Source organism: Osmia bicornis, chromosome 12, assembly GCF_907164935.1.
Source record: "Osmia bicornis bicornis chromosome 12, iOsmBic2.1, whole genome shotgun sequence".
Classification (NCBI taxonomy): Eukaryota; Metazoa; Arthropoda; class Insecta; order Hymenoptera; family Megachilidae; genus Osmia; species Osmia bicornis.
Genome location: NC_060227.1, coordinates 5326419 through 5341153, shown reverse-complemented (window position 1 = coordinate 5341153; position 14735 = coordinate 5326419). Strand labels below are relative to the sequence as shown.

At 40.7% G+C, this 14735-nt stretch overlaps 3 protein-coding genes and 1 long non-coding RNA gene across 8 annotated transcripts in view; 1 reads left to right on the top strand and 3 right to left on the bottom strand.

Moving 5' to 3' along the window:
- Window positions 1–347: 347 nt before the first annotated feature.
- LOC114873958 (protein MTO1 homolog, mitochondrial) lies at window positions 348–3156 on the bottom strand. 2 transcript variants are annotated; one of them, XM_029182772.2, is made up of 10 exons: window positions 3102–3156; window positions 2776–3002; window positions 2412–2711; window positions 2157–2333; window positions 1684–2091; window positions 1447–1619; window positions 921–1373; window positions 682–785; window positions 549–609; window positions 348–484 (listed from the first exon to the last, which is right to left on the bottom strand). In XM_029182772.2, the coding sequence occupies exons 2-10, from the start codon at window positions 2984–2986 to the stop codon at window positions 386–388; spliced, it is 1986 nt and encodes a 661-aa protein (XP_029038605.1). In that variant the 5' UTR covers window positions 2987–3002; window positions 3102–3156; the 3' UTR covers window positions 348–385. The 2 variants fall into 2 exon arrangements, with proteins under 2 accessions (XP_029038605.1, XP_029038606.1); XM_029182773.2 differs by lacking the exon at window positions 3102–3156 and having other exon boundaries at window positions 2780–2870.
- Window positions 3157–3896: 740 nt separating this feature from the next.
- Window positions 3897–4921, bottom strand: LOC114873963 (MKRN2 opposite strand protein). Of its 2 annotated transcripts, none has more exons than XM_029182778.2 (2): window positions 4744–4921; window positions 3897–4652 (listed from the first exon to the last, which is right to left on the bottom strand). In XM_029182778.2, the coding sequence occupies exon 2, from the start codon at window positions 4501–4503 to the stop codon at window positions 3901–3903; it is 603 nt and encodes a 200-aa protein (XP_029038611.1). In that variant the 5' UTR covers window positions 4504–4652; window positions 4744–4921; the 3' UTR covers window positions 3897–3900. The 2 variants fall into 2 exon arrangements, with proteins under 2 accessions (XP_029038611.1, XP_029038612.1); XM_029182779.2 differs by having other exon boundaries at window positions 3897–4582.
- A 2070-nt stretch (window positions 4922–6991) lies between these two features.
- Window positions 6992–14487, bottom strand: LOC114873969 (polycomb group protein Pc-like). Its single transcript, XM_029182786.2, has 5 exons — window positions 12308–14487; window positions 10819–10862; window positions 10593–10737; window positions 10044–10469; window positions 6992–9966 (listed from the first exon to the last, which is right to left on the bottom strand). Exons 1-5 carry the CDS (start codon window positions 12365–12367, stop codon window positions 9313–9315), a joined length of 1329 nt encoding a protein of 442 aa, XP_029038619.1. The 5' UTR covers window positions 12368–14487; the 3' UTR covers window positions 6992–9312.
- The window catches only part of LOC114873974, a 42690-nt gene continuing 41727 nt past the window's right edge, over window positions 13773–14735 (top strand). For all 3 annotated transcript variants that reach the window (XR_003789020.2, XR_003789021.2, XR_003789019.2), the window contains exon 1: window positions 13773–13821. This is a non-coding gene — a long non-coding RNA (uncharacterized LOC114873974). The remainder of the gene's footprint in view (window positions 13822–14735) is intronic.

Genomic DNA, 14735 nt, shown 5'->3' with positions numbered 1-14735 from the left:
GATTTGACCTGTTCCAAATGGAAACGTATAGCATTGTATTTTAGTCTGTATTCGGACCTGTTCTGGGTCGGAAGCAAACATCAACTTTCGATAGTTCTTGTCAAACAGACAAGTTTCTATTTGGAGAAGATTGATGGGCGCTGGTAAGGTGCATCCGGTGGCAAAACAACAGGGCAATAACCTTATGTTTACTCTGCTAGTAGATTGAACGTTTGCACGCGATAGTTCGGAGAATTTGGGTCGGAGAATTTCGGAGACGTTTTAACCGATCGCTTGCTTTCGTTTCGATCACGTATCAGAATTATTTTTAGTTCTCGTACTAAAGTGAAATGAATGGAAAACGGAAATACGGTTGAATAAATTGTTTATTCAAATCAATCGTCGATTACATGCCATTTATCTGAGGTGCGCTTGTTTTTATATAATATATCAGTCGTAAAATAGCAGCAGGAGTTATGCCTGAGATTCGAGTGGCTGCTGCAATCTGATAGAAATAATTATTATATTAAAGTAACATCATGTCAAATCCTGCTGTTAAGTATGCTTACCGTACACGGTTGTAATTCCGAAAGTTTCTCTTTCTCCTCTGAGGATAAATTTAACCGATGCCTAAAATAAATTATTGTTAAGGATGATTGCTCTTGATAGATGTTAACATTCGTTTCACATTATTTAACTTACATGCTGTAGTCTATGCATGGCGGTATGATCATCTGCTCGTTCTTGCGAATTTCATTGACCTCTTGCTGTTGCTCTTCGATGCCAAACGCATATAACCCTTCTATCTACAAGATCAATTGATTGGTCATAACGATCAGCAATGAATCTGTGCCGATTTATTCGCGTTATTTGCGATAAGATAGAATGACATTACGAGTTTCGACACGATAATGGAAAGAAGAAAATGATCGTTATCAAACCTGTAGCCTTCTTGCAATAATTGGATCGTTGGCAAGGTGTCCAAAACGATCTGGAAGAGCTGCGATCAGCTTATCAATGTCCACGTTCATTTCAGACATATGTAGTAAGTCAAGCGCAGATTTCGTCGCAACGTTCTTAGTCAGCGGAAGATTCAATAATGTTCTCCATTTGTAACACGATCTTGTTTCACTTTTCAGTAATTCAATGTTTTCCTCTAATCTCGACAGGATATTTTCCGTTTTTGCCATTCTTTCTTCAGACACGCAACCAGTTTCATATCCCTTTCTGGTAAGCCTTTTATCCGCGTTATCAGGTCGTAGACTTAACCGGAATTCCGCGCGACTGGTGAACATCCTGTAGGGTTCGTTTGTGCCTTGGATAGTTAGATCATCGATAAGGACACCGATGTAAGCTTCCGTTCTACTTAAGATCAATGGCTTTTTATCAAGGACCTGATAGATACAACTTCGTGTGAGCGTAATTAGTTAATAAAATATACAAATGACAATGTATAAATATAAATACCTTGGCTGCTGCATTAGCACCTGCTACAATTCCTTGTGCAGCTGCTTCTTCGTACCCGGTCGTACCGTTTATTTGTCCAGCAAGAAATAATCCTGGAATCTTTTTTGTTTCTAATCTTCCGGTTAATTCTCTTGGATCTATATAATCGTACTCGACCCCGTAACCCGGTTTCACTGTATACAAAATGATACAACTGTACTGAAATCATTAAAAGTATTCAAATAATTTGATACTTACACACTTTAGCATTCTCTAATCCTGGAATACATTTGATTAGTTCTTCCTGTTTCTCTGCTGGAAGTGTGCATGATAATCCACTCGGATATATTATAGGTGAATCAAGTCCTTCCGGTTCTAGCCAAATTTGATGCTGAATCGCTGAGAATTTTAGAACTTTACTCTCTATACTTGGGCAATATCGCGGACCAGAGATCTCCTCCGTAACGTGTAAATTACAGTGCATGTTATCTTTTACAATTTTTGACACGTTTTCGTTGGTATACGTCAAGTGACTGTTTAACTGTTTTTCGACTGGTAACCATACGGTTTCGTTCATGAACGAGAATGGTGTCGATACTTCATCAGGATACATGCGTTTACATTTAGAAAAGTCTATGGTAGATTTTTCTATCCGCGGTGGAGTGCCTGTTAAAAATAGAAGAATAGCTTGTACATTTTGTACAACGCATCGGATGATGTGGAATACCGACCAGTTTTTAATCTTCCCATTTTAAATCCAATTCTTTCTAATGTATTAGCTAGACCGATGCTAGGCTCGTCGCCAAGTCTACCAGCAGGTCTCTTCTCTAAACCAATGTTAATTTGACCCTTTAAGAAAGTACCAGTTGTTATTACTACTGCACCACTATATATTTTCGTTCCATCTCCTGTAACATACTTTCTGCATATTTTTAAATCTTTAAAATTAATCATATCTAGCTATGGTACAATGAAGAAAGACATACTAAGAATTATTCCATGACAATTTGGGGAATCACCATGTACAATCAAGTCCTCTACAGTAGCTTCACATACGTGTAGTCTAGGTGTATTAAACAGTTCTTCCTGAAGATGTTGCTTGTATAAATCACGATCTATTTGCGCTCTGTAACCCCATACAGCTGGTCCTTTACGTTTATTTAATATTTTGTACTGAATACCAGAGAGATCACATATACGACAACAAATTCCATCCAAGGCATCAACTTCTCTCATGAGATTCCCTTTACCAATTCCACCGAAGGATGGATTACATGACATTTCTCCTATAGAAATATTATTATAAATCATTAACTGTGTTTTATAATCAGACAAAAATAAAATTCTTACCTACTGTGCTTCTTTTATGGGTGACTAGCAATGTCTTTGCACCCATCCTGGCAGCAGCTGCAGAAGCTTCCGTTCCAGCATGACCACCACCAATAACAATGACATCAAATTTGTGTGGATTATTGTCAAATGAAACATTCCTTAATAATTGAAGGAATCCTTTCTTATAGCTTCCACCACATGAAAGTAATCTAGGAGTTTTGAAATTCATTTTGTTATTGAATAGTCTGGAACAACGAATAAAGTTGTTCTTGTATTAAATGTGCCTATATGTAATAAATAAAATCAAACACATTAGTTTATTATGATAAATCTCATCATAATACCGCAGACACCTCAGGATAACATTAGTATGCAAACAGCGCCATCGGTTCAGCTGGGTCCCTGACACCCCATCATGAAATCTGGTCAGTATACAGACAGCGCTACTTTTACACCGGGGTCCCAGACACCCCAGATGGAATCAGGTCGGTATGCAGACCGCCATCGGGGTCCTCAACACCCCAAGACGGTATCAGGTCAGTATACAGAGAGCGTTATCTATACACCGGGGTCCCAGACACCCCAGATGTAATCAAATCTATATGGACAGACCACCAATAGTGCCTCGGGGTCCCCGACACCCCAGGATGACCTGTCGGTAGGCAGAGAGAGTCAACTGTTCTTCGGGGTGCCTGACACCCCAGATGGAATCAAGCCGGTATGCAAAGACCGCCATCGGGGTCCTCAACACCCCAAGACTGTATCAGGTCAGTATATAGAGAGCGTTACCTATGCACCGGGGTCCCAGACACCCCGGATGTAATCAAGTCGGTATGCACAGACCACCGCTAGTGCTTCGGGGTCCCAGACACCCCAGCATAACACAAGGTCGATATGCAAAGAGCGCCATCGGTGCTTCGGGGTCCCTAACACCCCAAGACGGTATCAGGTCAGCATACAGACAGCGCTACCTATACGCGGGGTCCCAGACACCCCAAAGGGAATCAGGTCGGTATGCACAGAACTCCGCTAGTGCTTAGGGGTCCCTGACACCCCAAGATGGTATCAGGATCGTCATGCAGAGACTAGTTAATATGTATTTATACAAAAAATAAGGTATAAATAATTACACAATAAAGTCTTTTATAAAACAAAGCATTTATTAATCTGTAACTTCTTAAACAAGGAATTATATTTAATTGCTTCCTGAATTTTTGGCAGTATCAGTTTATTACACATACATTCTTTACTTATAAATTTCATATCCATATACTGTAAATTATATATAAATTCTAGGACAAAATTAAAACAATTCATTGAATTCTCGTCATAGTTTTCAGACTTCCATTTACTATCTTTTAACATTATTTTTAATGTCTCATTCCAATGATCTTCCCAACATGATGGAACTATTGTCAATGCAATACAGTTTATCCATTTTGACCAATCATTAATTATTATTCCTTCCTTGTCATACTCAAATACAATCCCCTCTGAATTTGTTATTCCTATATGTAAATCATTAGCAATATGATAGTCATTTAGGAAATTACCTTGGGATGGCCTCACAACTATGGAAGTTGACTGATGGGCTGCATTTATGTAAGGATATGGAACAACAAAAGGATCAACAATATATTTTGTAATGTACATTTGACAAATTGGACATGTTTCTGGGACATTTTTACAAAATATATTCTTTGGACAGCAATGTTGGAAACATATTATCCTTGGATCACAAGCCATACTTTATGTTCATTAGATTATAATGATATCTTGTAATGAGTAATGCATTTAGTTAAAATCTTAGGTTGGGTCGTATTCACTGTTGGATAAAATGATTTTCACAGTTAAGTTTAATGTTACGTTTCCTGTATATATGATTGTATTAAATGCTACAAATAAAATATACTATCATTAATTATAAAATACAAAACAGTTATTATTTTGTACTAAAACTAATGTTACTGTATAATAGTATCTTACCAGTAGAGATTATTGTATTATACATTAGGTATACATTCAATTTCAATAACCCATTTACATAATTGTCCATGCATAGTACTCTTTAAACATGACAAGTTTTAAACATTTTCAAATAAATCTTAAGTCTTCTAATCACCAACGAGATACCCATGATTATAAATGCACAAAGACTGGCATGCTTCTGTTCTCGAGAGATTATGATAGTGGGACTCAGACACCCCATGATATAAGTTAGCATTATATGTGGAGTACAGTCGGTACGACAGTTCTGCCTGCCTTATTAGAAAACTTATTAAAATAATTGTATGACAAACTTGCATTCACTTCAAAAGCAAATAAATCATTTTAAAAAAGCAACTGAGCTATTAATTAATTTATCCAATTTCCTTTCCGAGTTATTTAAATAATTAATCCAATTTCCGGAACTGTAACAGTCTTTCGTCGGAGTCTACAACGAGATGCGACTTCCTCAGTTTTACAACAACAGCCGAAGGGTACGGATCCCTCACATCACTGTCTTCCTTACAGCTCCATATTTCTTGCATCCCTGAATTCTTTACATCCCTGCATTCCTTATATCTTTGCAACCCTTACATCTCTGCGTCCCTTAGCTTTCTGCATCCGTTATATCTCTGCAACCCCTATATTCCAGAATCTCTTATATCCCTGCATTAATTGTACCTCCGCATCCCTTATATCTCTGCATCTATTACATCCTCACAATTCCTATATCCCTGCTTCCCTTACATCACTGCTTTCTTTATTTTCCTGCATCCCCTACATCCTGCACATCCCTGCACCCTTTACACCCCTTTATCCTGTACATCCCTGCACCCTTTACATCCCTATATCCTGTACATCCCTGCACTCTTTACATCCCTATATTCTGTACATCCCTGCACCTTATACATCCCTATATCCTGTACATCCCTGCACCCTTTACATCTCAGCATCCCTTATATTCCTGCAATCCTTGCATCCCTTACGGAGCTGTAAGTTCTTTTTGAGTAACAAATTATTACAAATTTAGTTCCTTTTTTTGCCGCCAGAGGGCGCTGACCCGACGTCGAAATTTTAGTTCGCATTTTTGCCGCCAGAGGGCCAAAATTTCAGCATGATTTAGTTCCTTTTTCTAAAACCAGATGGCGCTGATCGGAGGTCGAAATTTTAGTTCACATTTTTGCCGCCAGAGGGCCAAAATTTCAGCATGATTTAGTTCCTTTTTCTAAAACCAGATGGCGCTGATCGGAGGTCGAAATTTTAGTTCACATTTTTGCCGCTAGAGGGCCAAAATTTCAGCATGATTTAGTTCCTTTTTCTAAAACCAGATGGCGCTGATCGGAGGTCGAAATTTTAGTTCACATTTTTGCCGCCAGAGGGCCAAAATTTCAGCGTGATTTAGTTCCTTTTTCTAAAACCAGATGGCGCTGATCGGAGGTCGAAATTTTAGTTCACATTTTTGCCGCCAGAGGGCCAAAATTTCAGCGTGATTTAGTTCCTTTTTCTAAAACCAGATGGCGCTAAATTTATTCGTACTTTAGTTCCTTTTTCGGCCACTAGAGGGCGCTGTTTTTTTTTTTGTTTTTTTTTTCGAAAAAAGTTACTTACCTTTACTTACCTTTGCAGGAACTAGTTTTTGTTATATATATTGTATTTATTATAAGGGTTACAGGGATGTAAGGAATGTATGGATGTGAGGAATGCAGAGATATAAGGAATGTATGGATGTGAGGAATGCAGGGATGTAAGGAGTGTATGGGTGTAAGGAATGCAGAGATATAAGGAATGTATGAATGTGAGGAATGCAGGGATGTACGTGATGGAGGGATGTGAGGAATGCAGGGATGTACGTTATGGAGGGATGTGAGGAATGCAGGGATGTAAGGAATGCACGGGTGGAAGAGATATAGGGATGTGAGGAAGGCAGAGATGTAAAGGATCCAGGCATGTAAAACATTCAGTGATGTAATGGATACAGGAATGTACGTGATGCAGGGATGAAAGGGATACACAGATGTAGATAATGAACTGATATAAGAGATGCATGGATATAAAGAATTCAGGGATGTATGGAATGCAGAGATGTAAGTGGGCGCAGTGATACAGCGTTGAGCCCCGTGAGCACAGTTTGTTAGGATACCATGAAGACACTTTAGGTACAGGTCATGTTAATTTCAATTGCATAAAACTTCCTTTTATCATACACAATTTTAAGTGATTGGGAAAAATTAGCACAATCGGACGAAAATTCAATTAAAGATTTTATTGAAATATAAGGAATCTGTACCAGACAGAACTAAAATTACCGTTGAATTTGGTACTACCGGGGTTCACATATCGTATATGCCTGCTTAAGCGCTGGATTATCTTTCATTTTCTCTCCGTCTGTGAGTGGTTTTTTAATCGTATAAGTAGTCTGAATATTTATAAGTACAGAAACAATGTCGAAGGTACGCGCACAGTCTATCTCAAATAATTCTAAAGCTAAAAAGGATCTCCTCTAGACTTGCTGTTGCGATTTAATTACATTTACAACTTAAATGGGGGGTTTTTCTTTCGCATCTCTGTTCTATTTACATAAATTTATTACTGAAACGTCTAAAGCTACGCGACTTTTTCTTTCACCTCTCGTTTCCGTTATCATTACATATATAACGTGAGTCTCTATGTACAATTTGTACAGAATATCCTCTTGTCAATATACACAGTGTTACATTACAACAATTTAAACGTTTATTGGAATCCTGTGCAATCATCGTTTTGCAAGGAATCGTGATCTAATTGTACACAAATAGCCCCATTATTGTTTTTCATTAAAAAAGATAAATCATCTCAATCGCTCTGTCTTTTTCACGAATTTATACAAAAAAAGAACACTGATTAATTTTTAAAAGTGTCGCTTTTTCTTTAAATCTTTTAATCTAACATTAAATTAAAAGGATAATAGAGTTTGTTGAACAGGGACGCATTGCGTACATTGTCTAAGAAATATACTCTATACTAAGAATGTAAAAACCTAAAAATTTTTATATTAGTTACAATAAATAAGCAACGTATATGCGTTTCTTCTCATTAAGTTTTACGCTTACATTATTTCACTATATCACGGATTTACTGGTTCTTGAAAGAGGGTGCACACGCGAAACTGGTACGGTGCGAAGTCGTTTTAAAATTATATATATATGTATATATATTAAAAACAAAAAAAAAAAAGAAAACGATGCTCGAGTTTGCGATGTTCGTTTACATTAAAATTTACTTGTTGTACCCGATTGTTACTACACAACATGATCGTTCAAGATAGGAACATGTTATTCAGTTAATAAAACTCATTCAAAGAAATGATAATGAACGCTGATCTCGGGATATGGATAAACGTTCCTCTGGAATTGAATCGCGCGCGAAACATTATGTGTTTTTAATCAGTCCTAAAAAGAAAACGAAAAAACACATTTGACGGCATTTGTAAAAAAGAAAATGCAACAGTTAACATCATTAAACAACACGAACTTGATATGCAACGAAAACCAATAATATAGAACGCATTAAAAAAAATCATTGCGTACAATATTGTTTATAACAAATATACATAACTCCTTCTAATTAAACTGTGCATTGAACTGTGCGATGCTACAACAACCGGAAATAAACGAACATGAATGTGTGTTTTCTAAACGAATCTAAAATCTACGAAACGAATGATACACCTTTTTGTGATACGATATTATTCTAAGTAAAAAAAGAAAAAGAGAAAAAACAGGAAAAAAACGAATAAAGTAAATATTTACCGGTAAATATAATAATATCATTAATGCTGAGAAATACGTTGTCGAGATAGTATATTAGTTTCGTTCTATACTTGAAAACTTTTTTTTCCTTTTTTCCCTTTTAAATAGCTTCTACGAAGCCGCGCCGATATTCTAAAAACGAATTAGAAAAATATTTTCTTCTTCCAGATCTGTGTACTATTTTATCATAGTAAAATTTCAAATGAACTAATTTACACACCGTGTCCTCCATTTTGCACAATTTCTAAATAGAAGCGGAAATGCAATTATCGAGAAAAATGACTTACTCTCAAAAAGGTTGTATCAGATCTTTCTCTTAGCACAAAATTGTGTACGTCTATCAAGCGCTTTTAAAATGTACAAACTGTATGTGTGTATGTGTATCACAACGTGTGACAGTGACTTGACGACGTATCGTTACCAACGATAGTCTTACTATCTTTGATCGTTCGTTTAACCGCGTATCTATCTGTTTAACAAGTTAAACTGACCCATGTATAATTCCTTCTTACCTCCATTCATGAATTTTGTAAAAGTTCTTAGAACTTCGAATTCAGAACGCGTACGATTGCCAGAACCTTCAGTAAATTATTACATCGTTCGATCCGTCGCAATCTAATCGTCCCTTAAGAAACGGATTTCCATATATCTTCGATACCGTCAATACATACTCGACTTAACACTGAACGTGTGAAAATAATTTATATATACAAAAATTGTGGGTTTTTTTTCTCTCGATATTAGAATTCACATATTAAAACGTCCCTTATCAGAAGGTCGATTAATAGATATCGCTCTTAGGATCCCTTTCCCGGAAGAATCCTTTCTCAGTCTTGCACTCCCTGATGGTAACGGTTTTAAGATTCACCGTGACGTCTGTGATGAACACCTGATCGGCGACTGGATTCCTCGCGTGCCAGTAGTCCGTGCCAGGGCTGGAGAGAGGGACGTACACGTCGGACTTAGTGATCTCCGTTTGCTTCACACTAGGCGTGTTATTATTATTGGTATTATTGTTGTTATTATTATTGGTATTATTATTGTTGTTGTTATTGTTATGACTGTTATTATTATGACTATGATGTCCGTTCACAACAGTGGGTAACCTGTTGTTGTTGGTGTAAGAGTCTGTGGGACTGGGCGACTTGTGACCGTTCGTGTCTAACGTCACAGCCCCGTTGGATTTCTCCTGTTTTTGTTCCGGCAAGTGTTGCCTCTTTTTAGCAGGCTGTTCCAGAGGTGTGTCTATCTGAGGAGACAGAGGTGTCGGTGGCGCGCGAGGCAACGAGGGTGGAGGACCGTGAGGTACGTCGGCTTCGGCACGCTTTTTCTCTTGCACAGCTGGAGCCGGTGTTGTCGGCACTGCTGGTAGCGGTTCCTCCGGTGTGGATTTCACGCTCGACGATGACGGCCTCCTACCGTTAACTTTGTGGCTCTGAAACAGATTGAGAATAACCTGATTAGTATATATTCTTATTGTACAGATTAACGTGTCCTCGAGAAGATACTTACGTGGCAAGAAGGTGACGTTAGACTGCTATTCAGAGGTAACAACCGAGGGATTTTGTTGGGTGGAGGACTTCCGCTACCGCTGCTAGGACTGCTGGTAGTGATAGTAACACCGATTTTCCCTGATTCCTTGCTGAGAACCTCGGCTTTCCTCTTCGTACCCGTCGGTTCTCTCCTTGGCAACAGAGGACTGTCCACGCTGCTGTTGGAACTGTCCGAGTCGACGCTGAACGCGGACGCGGACAATTCTGGAGCTGTTGGTGATTCGTGTCCATCGAGGGAACTCGGAAGCGTGTCCTCGTCAGGTGCAACGGGATTCAAGCGACGAGCCGAGGTACTACCCGTTGTCGACTCGTCTTGACTATCTTCCCCGACTCTCTCGTCCCCGCCAGGCTCTTCTTCGACCACTAAATTCTCTAGAACTTGTTCCTGCGTATTCAAAGATTCTTTAAATTCTGGAGAATCGAACCGGTGTCGATATATAACCGAGCTTTAATATTCAATACGCAAATTTTCAATAATATTTATTATTAATAAGATATGAATATTTACACTGTATCTGGTGTCCCTCCGCCTGGGTCTCCTCGGGGGTACTATGGGCACCGAAATAACATCCTCGCCATTTTTTTGACTCTCCTCGTATAATTCGATTAACCTAACGTCTAAAATGTTCTCTTCCGGTTCCCACGTGTTATATCTGAAAATAAAGACAATTATATTAGTGATTTGTTCGAATGAAACTTAATAAAAATTCTACCAATTATTATCTTGTACTTACTTTTTACTCCATCCTTTCCACTTCACGAAGTATTCTACCTTACCCTGTAAAGAAAAGAACGACAATTTATTCATAAAAATTCGTAATACAGCTTAACAATGAGTTTCGCGCCATTTATTGTACGCAACAAATAGTATTCGAAAGTTATGAAGATTATTCCAACTGCGAGAATCGTATCGCTTCATCTACAAATTCATCCCCTTACTTCCGGTACAAGACACTTAAAGATGGAGGAAGAGTTCGAACACCTGTTCAAAATTCAGAAGATTCTCGTAACGAACTATGCTTCAGGAATAGCGCAATGTAAATTACACTATTCCTAGATGCATATGACACGGATATCATGGAATTAAGATAACAAATATTCGAATTCTATGGATACATACTAATCGACGATAGGTAAGTAAAATAGAACGCGAAGAAAATCAAGTTTATCTATATAAAACTATTTCCAACATTGTAGAACTTTTTTAAATCTTTTTATAACAAGGGACGTTCAAATTTTCCATACGTACTTTAATCAAATTCAAATTTCCCGGGGATTTGGGGAGGATTTCCATATGTCAAACTTATGGAAAATACAGAGGTAACGAATGAATGAAAACAATGTTTCATCTTTTTTAATATAATTTTACAAACAACTGCGTTCAGGAGCTTCTGAAATGCTTTTATAGATTAAAAAATGATTGGTTTCCTACGATCTACCGGCGACCTCCGTCGTAAAGCCAGCGCTGTCACGAATGGGAAAGAACGTTGGCGCCAGTCGGTTTTAAGAAACACGACGTGAAAATTTAGCCGGCGATCGCAAAGATCCGTTTCGCGCGTCTGCGTCAAACAGCGGATTTTCGAATCCGTCCGGCACAGCCGGTACGGTCGATAAAACGGGCGGCGTTGACTTCCACGAGAGCCGCCTCGTAGAAGCTCACCTATTGGCCGTCGGCCAACGAACGAAAGCGTGCCGACCGGTCGTGGTGCGCAGCCAGTGTGACAGTTGGAAAACAATGACATAACTGTGCAGGTATAGGACACGCGTTTGCTTTAATAGCGCATGAGCCGGTCGCAGCTGACAAGTTTCGCATGTTTTATGTCGATTTACAACGTTGCCAGCCTCTCGACACGCGTCGTTACCCAGCTACATTCGATGATCATCACCGGCATGCGGTGAAAACGCGTCAATTTTTGCATAAAAAAGACAAATAATTCTTTCAGAGATGAATTAACGCGTTTACAATGAATTTCTAGAATGAACATACCTATCGAAACTTGTAAATTATGAAAGAAAGTTTGAAACCTGACTGTTCGTGTTTGACGAGATATATCGAGAGCATCGTGTGCGATAGAAATCGGTACCGGGAGGGGCAGCAGAATTGTCGGGATAGGTGGGAAAGAGAAAGATTGTCGTGGTGGAGGGGAGAAAACGGCAACGGCGCATAGACAAACAGATTCCATGTGGTGGCGCTATCTGGTGGCACCCAATTCTCTCACTTACCCGCTTTTCCCTCTTCTTCATAATCCGTTCCGCAGCATAAACTCTGTCACCTAGATCCATGATGTTTTTAATCCTTGCTCGACAGACTTGTATGAAAGGAGTAAATATATCCAACGAGATAGTGATGTGTGTCACTGAGAAACCACACCGAGTAATGTAACACCATATGTACCGACACTGACTATCGGCACGAATCGGGCCCTAATTCGATTTGGATGACATACGTAAACAGAACTAAAGGAACTGTGACGAATGTCGTATCGGCAAAGGGAATGCAGGCTCTGATTTCACTGAATTCGTAAGAGCGGTGTATCGGCATGTGAAGGGTGTTACACAGTGCATATGAAATTACGAGCACGTGTTATTCTATTTAAAAAAATGGAGCGATCAATTCGATCGCATCCTGGATGTGTTAAACATTTTTCATTAGAATCATGTAAAGGAAGATGCGGCACGTGTTGTCTCGTATACGAGATCACTCGGCATCGCTCGATGTTTTCCGCACTGATCGGTGTCGACCGACGATGATTAGAGTGGCTGCTATTTCAGCGGCGAGGCGGCAATGCGCCGAATGTTTTTTGAAAGGCCAGTAGTCGCGGCAAGACCGGCGAACACGAGCGAAGTCGGAGTACACGCACGTCCCATCGGGAAGGGAATTTTAGGCGGCACAGTTTGCGCGCCGCGGATTTCTTCCTCGTGTGTTCACTGCACAATAATAACGCGTACGTATACGCGTCGAGTAGCCACGGTAGAAACTCGAACGGGTATTATTTGATCCTTTTTCTGATAATCGTTGGAAGCAATGGAAGGTCGGGTGTCCGTGTTGGCCGGCAACACGTTTTCTGCTTCTGCTGGTGCTGCTGCTCCCTTCGTGTAAGATCGGGGCTCGTGACGTCAGCAGTTCCCCCTCACCTCGTAAACACCAAACATGGCCGTCGTACGGATATACGCTGGTCGAGTGCGTCTCAAACTGATGGTGAAAAGTAACGTTGATACAGGCACTGGAAACTTGTGAATCCACGAAAGTAACGCGGTGAGACGTTTTCGAGCCTCGTAAACACTGGACAGCCAATCTGTATACGATTAATTGAAAATTGGAGCAATCGAGTCACAGCGTCTAGCACATTCTGCGGATCGAGGCCGACTAGAGCCGAGGTCTGCCGAACTCCCCTCGCAAGCTTAGTGGACTCGCCCGACCCGCTCGAGGTTAGGAGGGGAAGGGATAAAACGGTAGAGAAAGAGTATCAAAGGGGAAGGGAGAAGTTCTCAACGGTACGTGCGCCGCACACGGGTGAGAGAGAAAGAGATGGTAAAGCAAAAGAAGGAGAGTGTGATTGAGTGACCGAGGACGAGGAGGGCAGGGAAGAAAAGGGAGAGAAGAGCAAGCGCAATGGAGGTAGAAAAGAGAGACGGCGCGACCAGGAGCGCCGTCCTCGGAACAAGAAAGCTGCCTGCCTGCCTGTTTGCCTGCCGCCTGCCTGCCTGCTAGCCAGCCACCCCAAGTTCCCTTCTAGGTACGTGTGTATCCCTGTATTTGTGTGCGAGACCAGTCGATGCGACGTTGCCAACTCTATTTCATCGATAGTACCGCTCCAAATGTCACTGGCGTATTACCGATAAACTTGAGAATTCACAATGTCCACCTAACGCATACCATTTACCGTAATCAACTAAACACACCGTATGCCTTCACTCTTCACCGATGCACTCACGATTTTTCAAAGAAAATTCTTGCGAATCGAGGTGTACCGCTCTTGCGGTGTATTCGCGCCCACGATCTGGCAACACTGTATCCTCTTACGACGTACTGTCACATACTACACAACACTAGCGCACCGCATCAACCGTCTAGTGTACGGATGAGTTTTAACAGTAAACAGAGGCTAGGAACGGGTTAACCGTCGAAAAATGTAACTCTCTATCACGGTGTACACGGTATCGAAGAAAAACTACGTAGAATAGAGCGCGTCGCAGTATACGGGCGGCGCTCTGTTCGTGAAAACGTGTGCAACCTCAACGGATCCCGAAACGAGAGTGTCCTCTCCCGTGCCGACGAAACACACAGGGAGAGCAGTGGAGCGAAGGAAAAGGAGAGGGATAGAAAACGAGCGAGAGAGTTAGATGGGGGAGACAGCTCTTCTCCGTCCTTCGGCGTAAATAGCAGGATAAAAAAGCCAGGACGGTGGGGCTCGATTGGTGGGTTTCTCGAGGCGCCACCAACGCAGCTAACCTCGCCGAACGGGGCGACCAATCGAACGGTGGCACAGCCCACCGTCCGTTCCCCTCGACTCGTCGAGAAGGCGGGCTCACGAACAATCGGTCGGTAGACGGGTGTTCGGTTCGAGGTCCCCGTCGTCGTACCGCGCGCGTCCCTGCATTCCCCGCGACGCCAGCCTTTCCGTTTTGCCGCAACTTTCCCCCTCTGTGT

Coding starts and splice junctions, on each gene's coding strand:
- LOC114873963 (XM_029182778.2), bottom strand. CDS start 4,503: ATGGCTTGTGATCCAAGGATAATATGTTTCCAACATTGCTGTCCAAAG.
- LOC114873958 (XM_029182772.2), bottom strand. CDS start 2,986: ATGAATTTCAAAACTCCTAGATTACTTTCATGTGGTGGAAGCTATAAG. Junction 2,712..2,775: donor CCATAAAAGAAGCACAGTAG/GTAAGAATTTTA, acceptor ATATTTCTATAG/GAGAAATGTCATGTAATCCA. Junction 485..548: donor CGGAATTACAACCGTGTACG/GTAAGCATACTT, acceptor TATTTCTATCAG/ATTGCAGCAGCCACTCGAAT.
- LOC114873969 (XM_029182786.2), bottom strand. CDS start 12,367: ATGGATCTAGGTGACAGAGTTTATGCTGCGGAACGGATTATGAAGAAG. Junction 10,863..12,307: donor TGAAGAAGAGGGAAAAGCGG/GTAAGTGAGAGA, acceptor TTTTCTTTACAG/GGTAAGGTAGAATACTTCGT. Junction 9,967..10,043: donor TAACGTCACCTTCTTGCCAC/GTAAGTATCTTC, acceptor AATCTGTTTCAG/AGCCACAAAGTTAACGGTAG.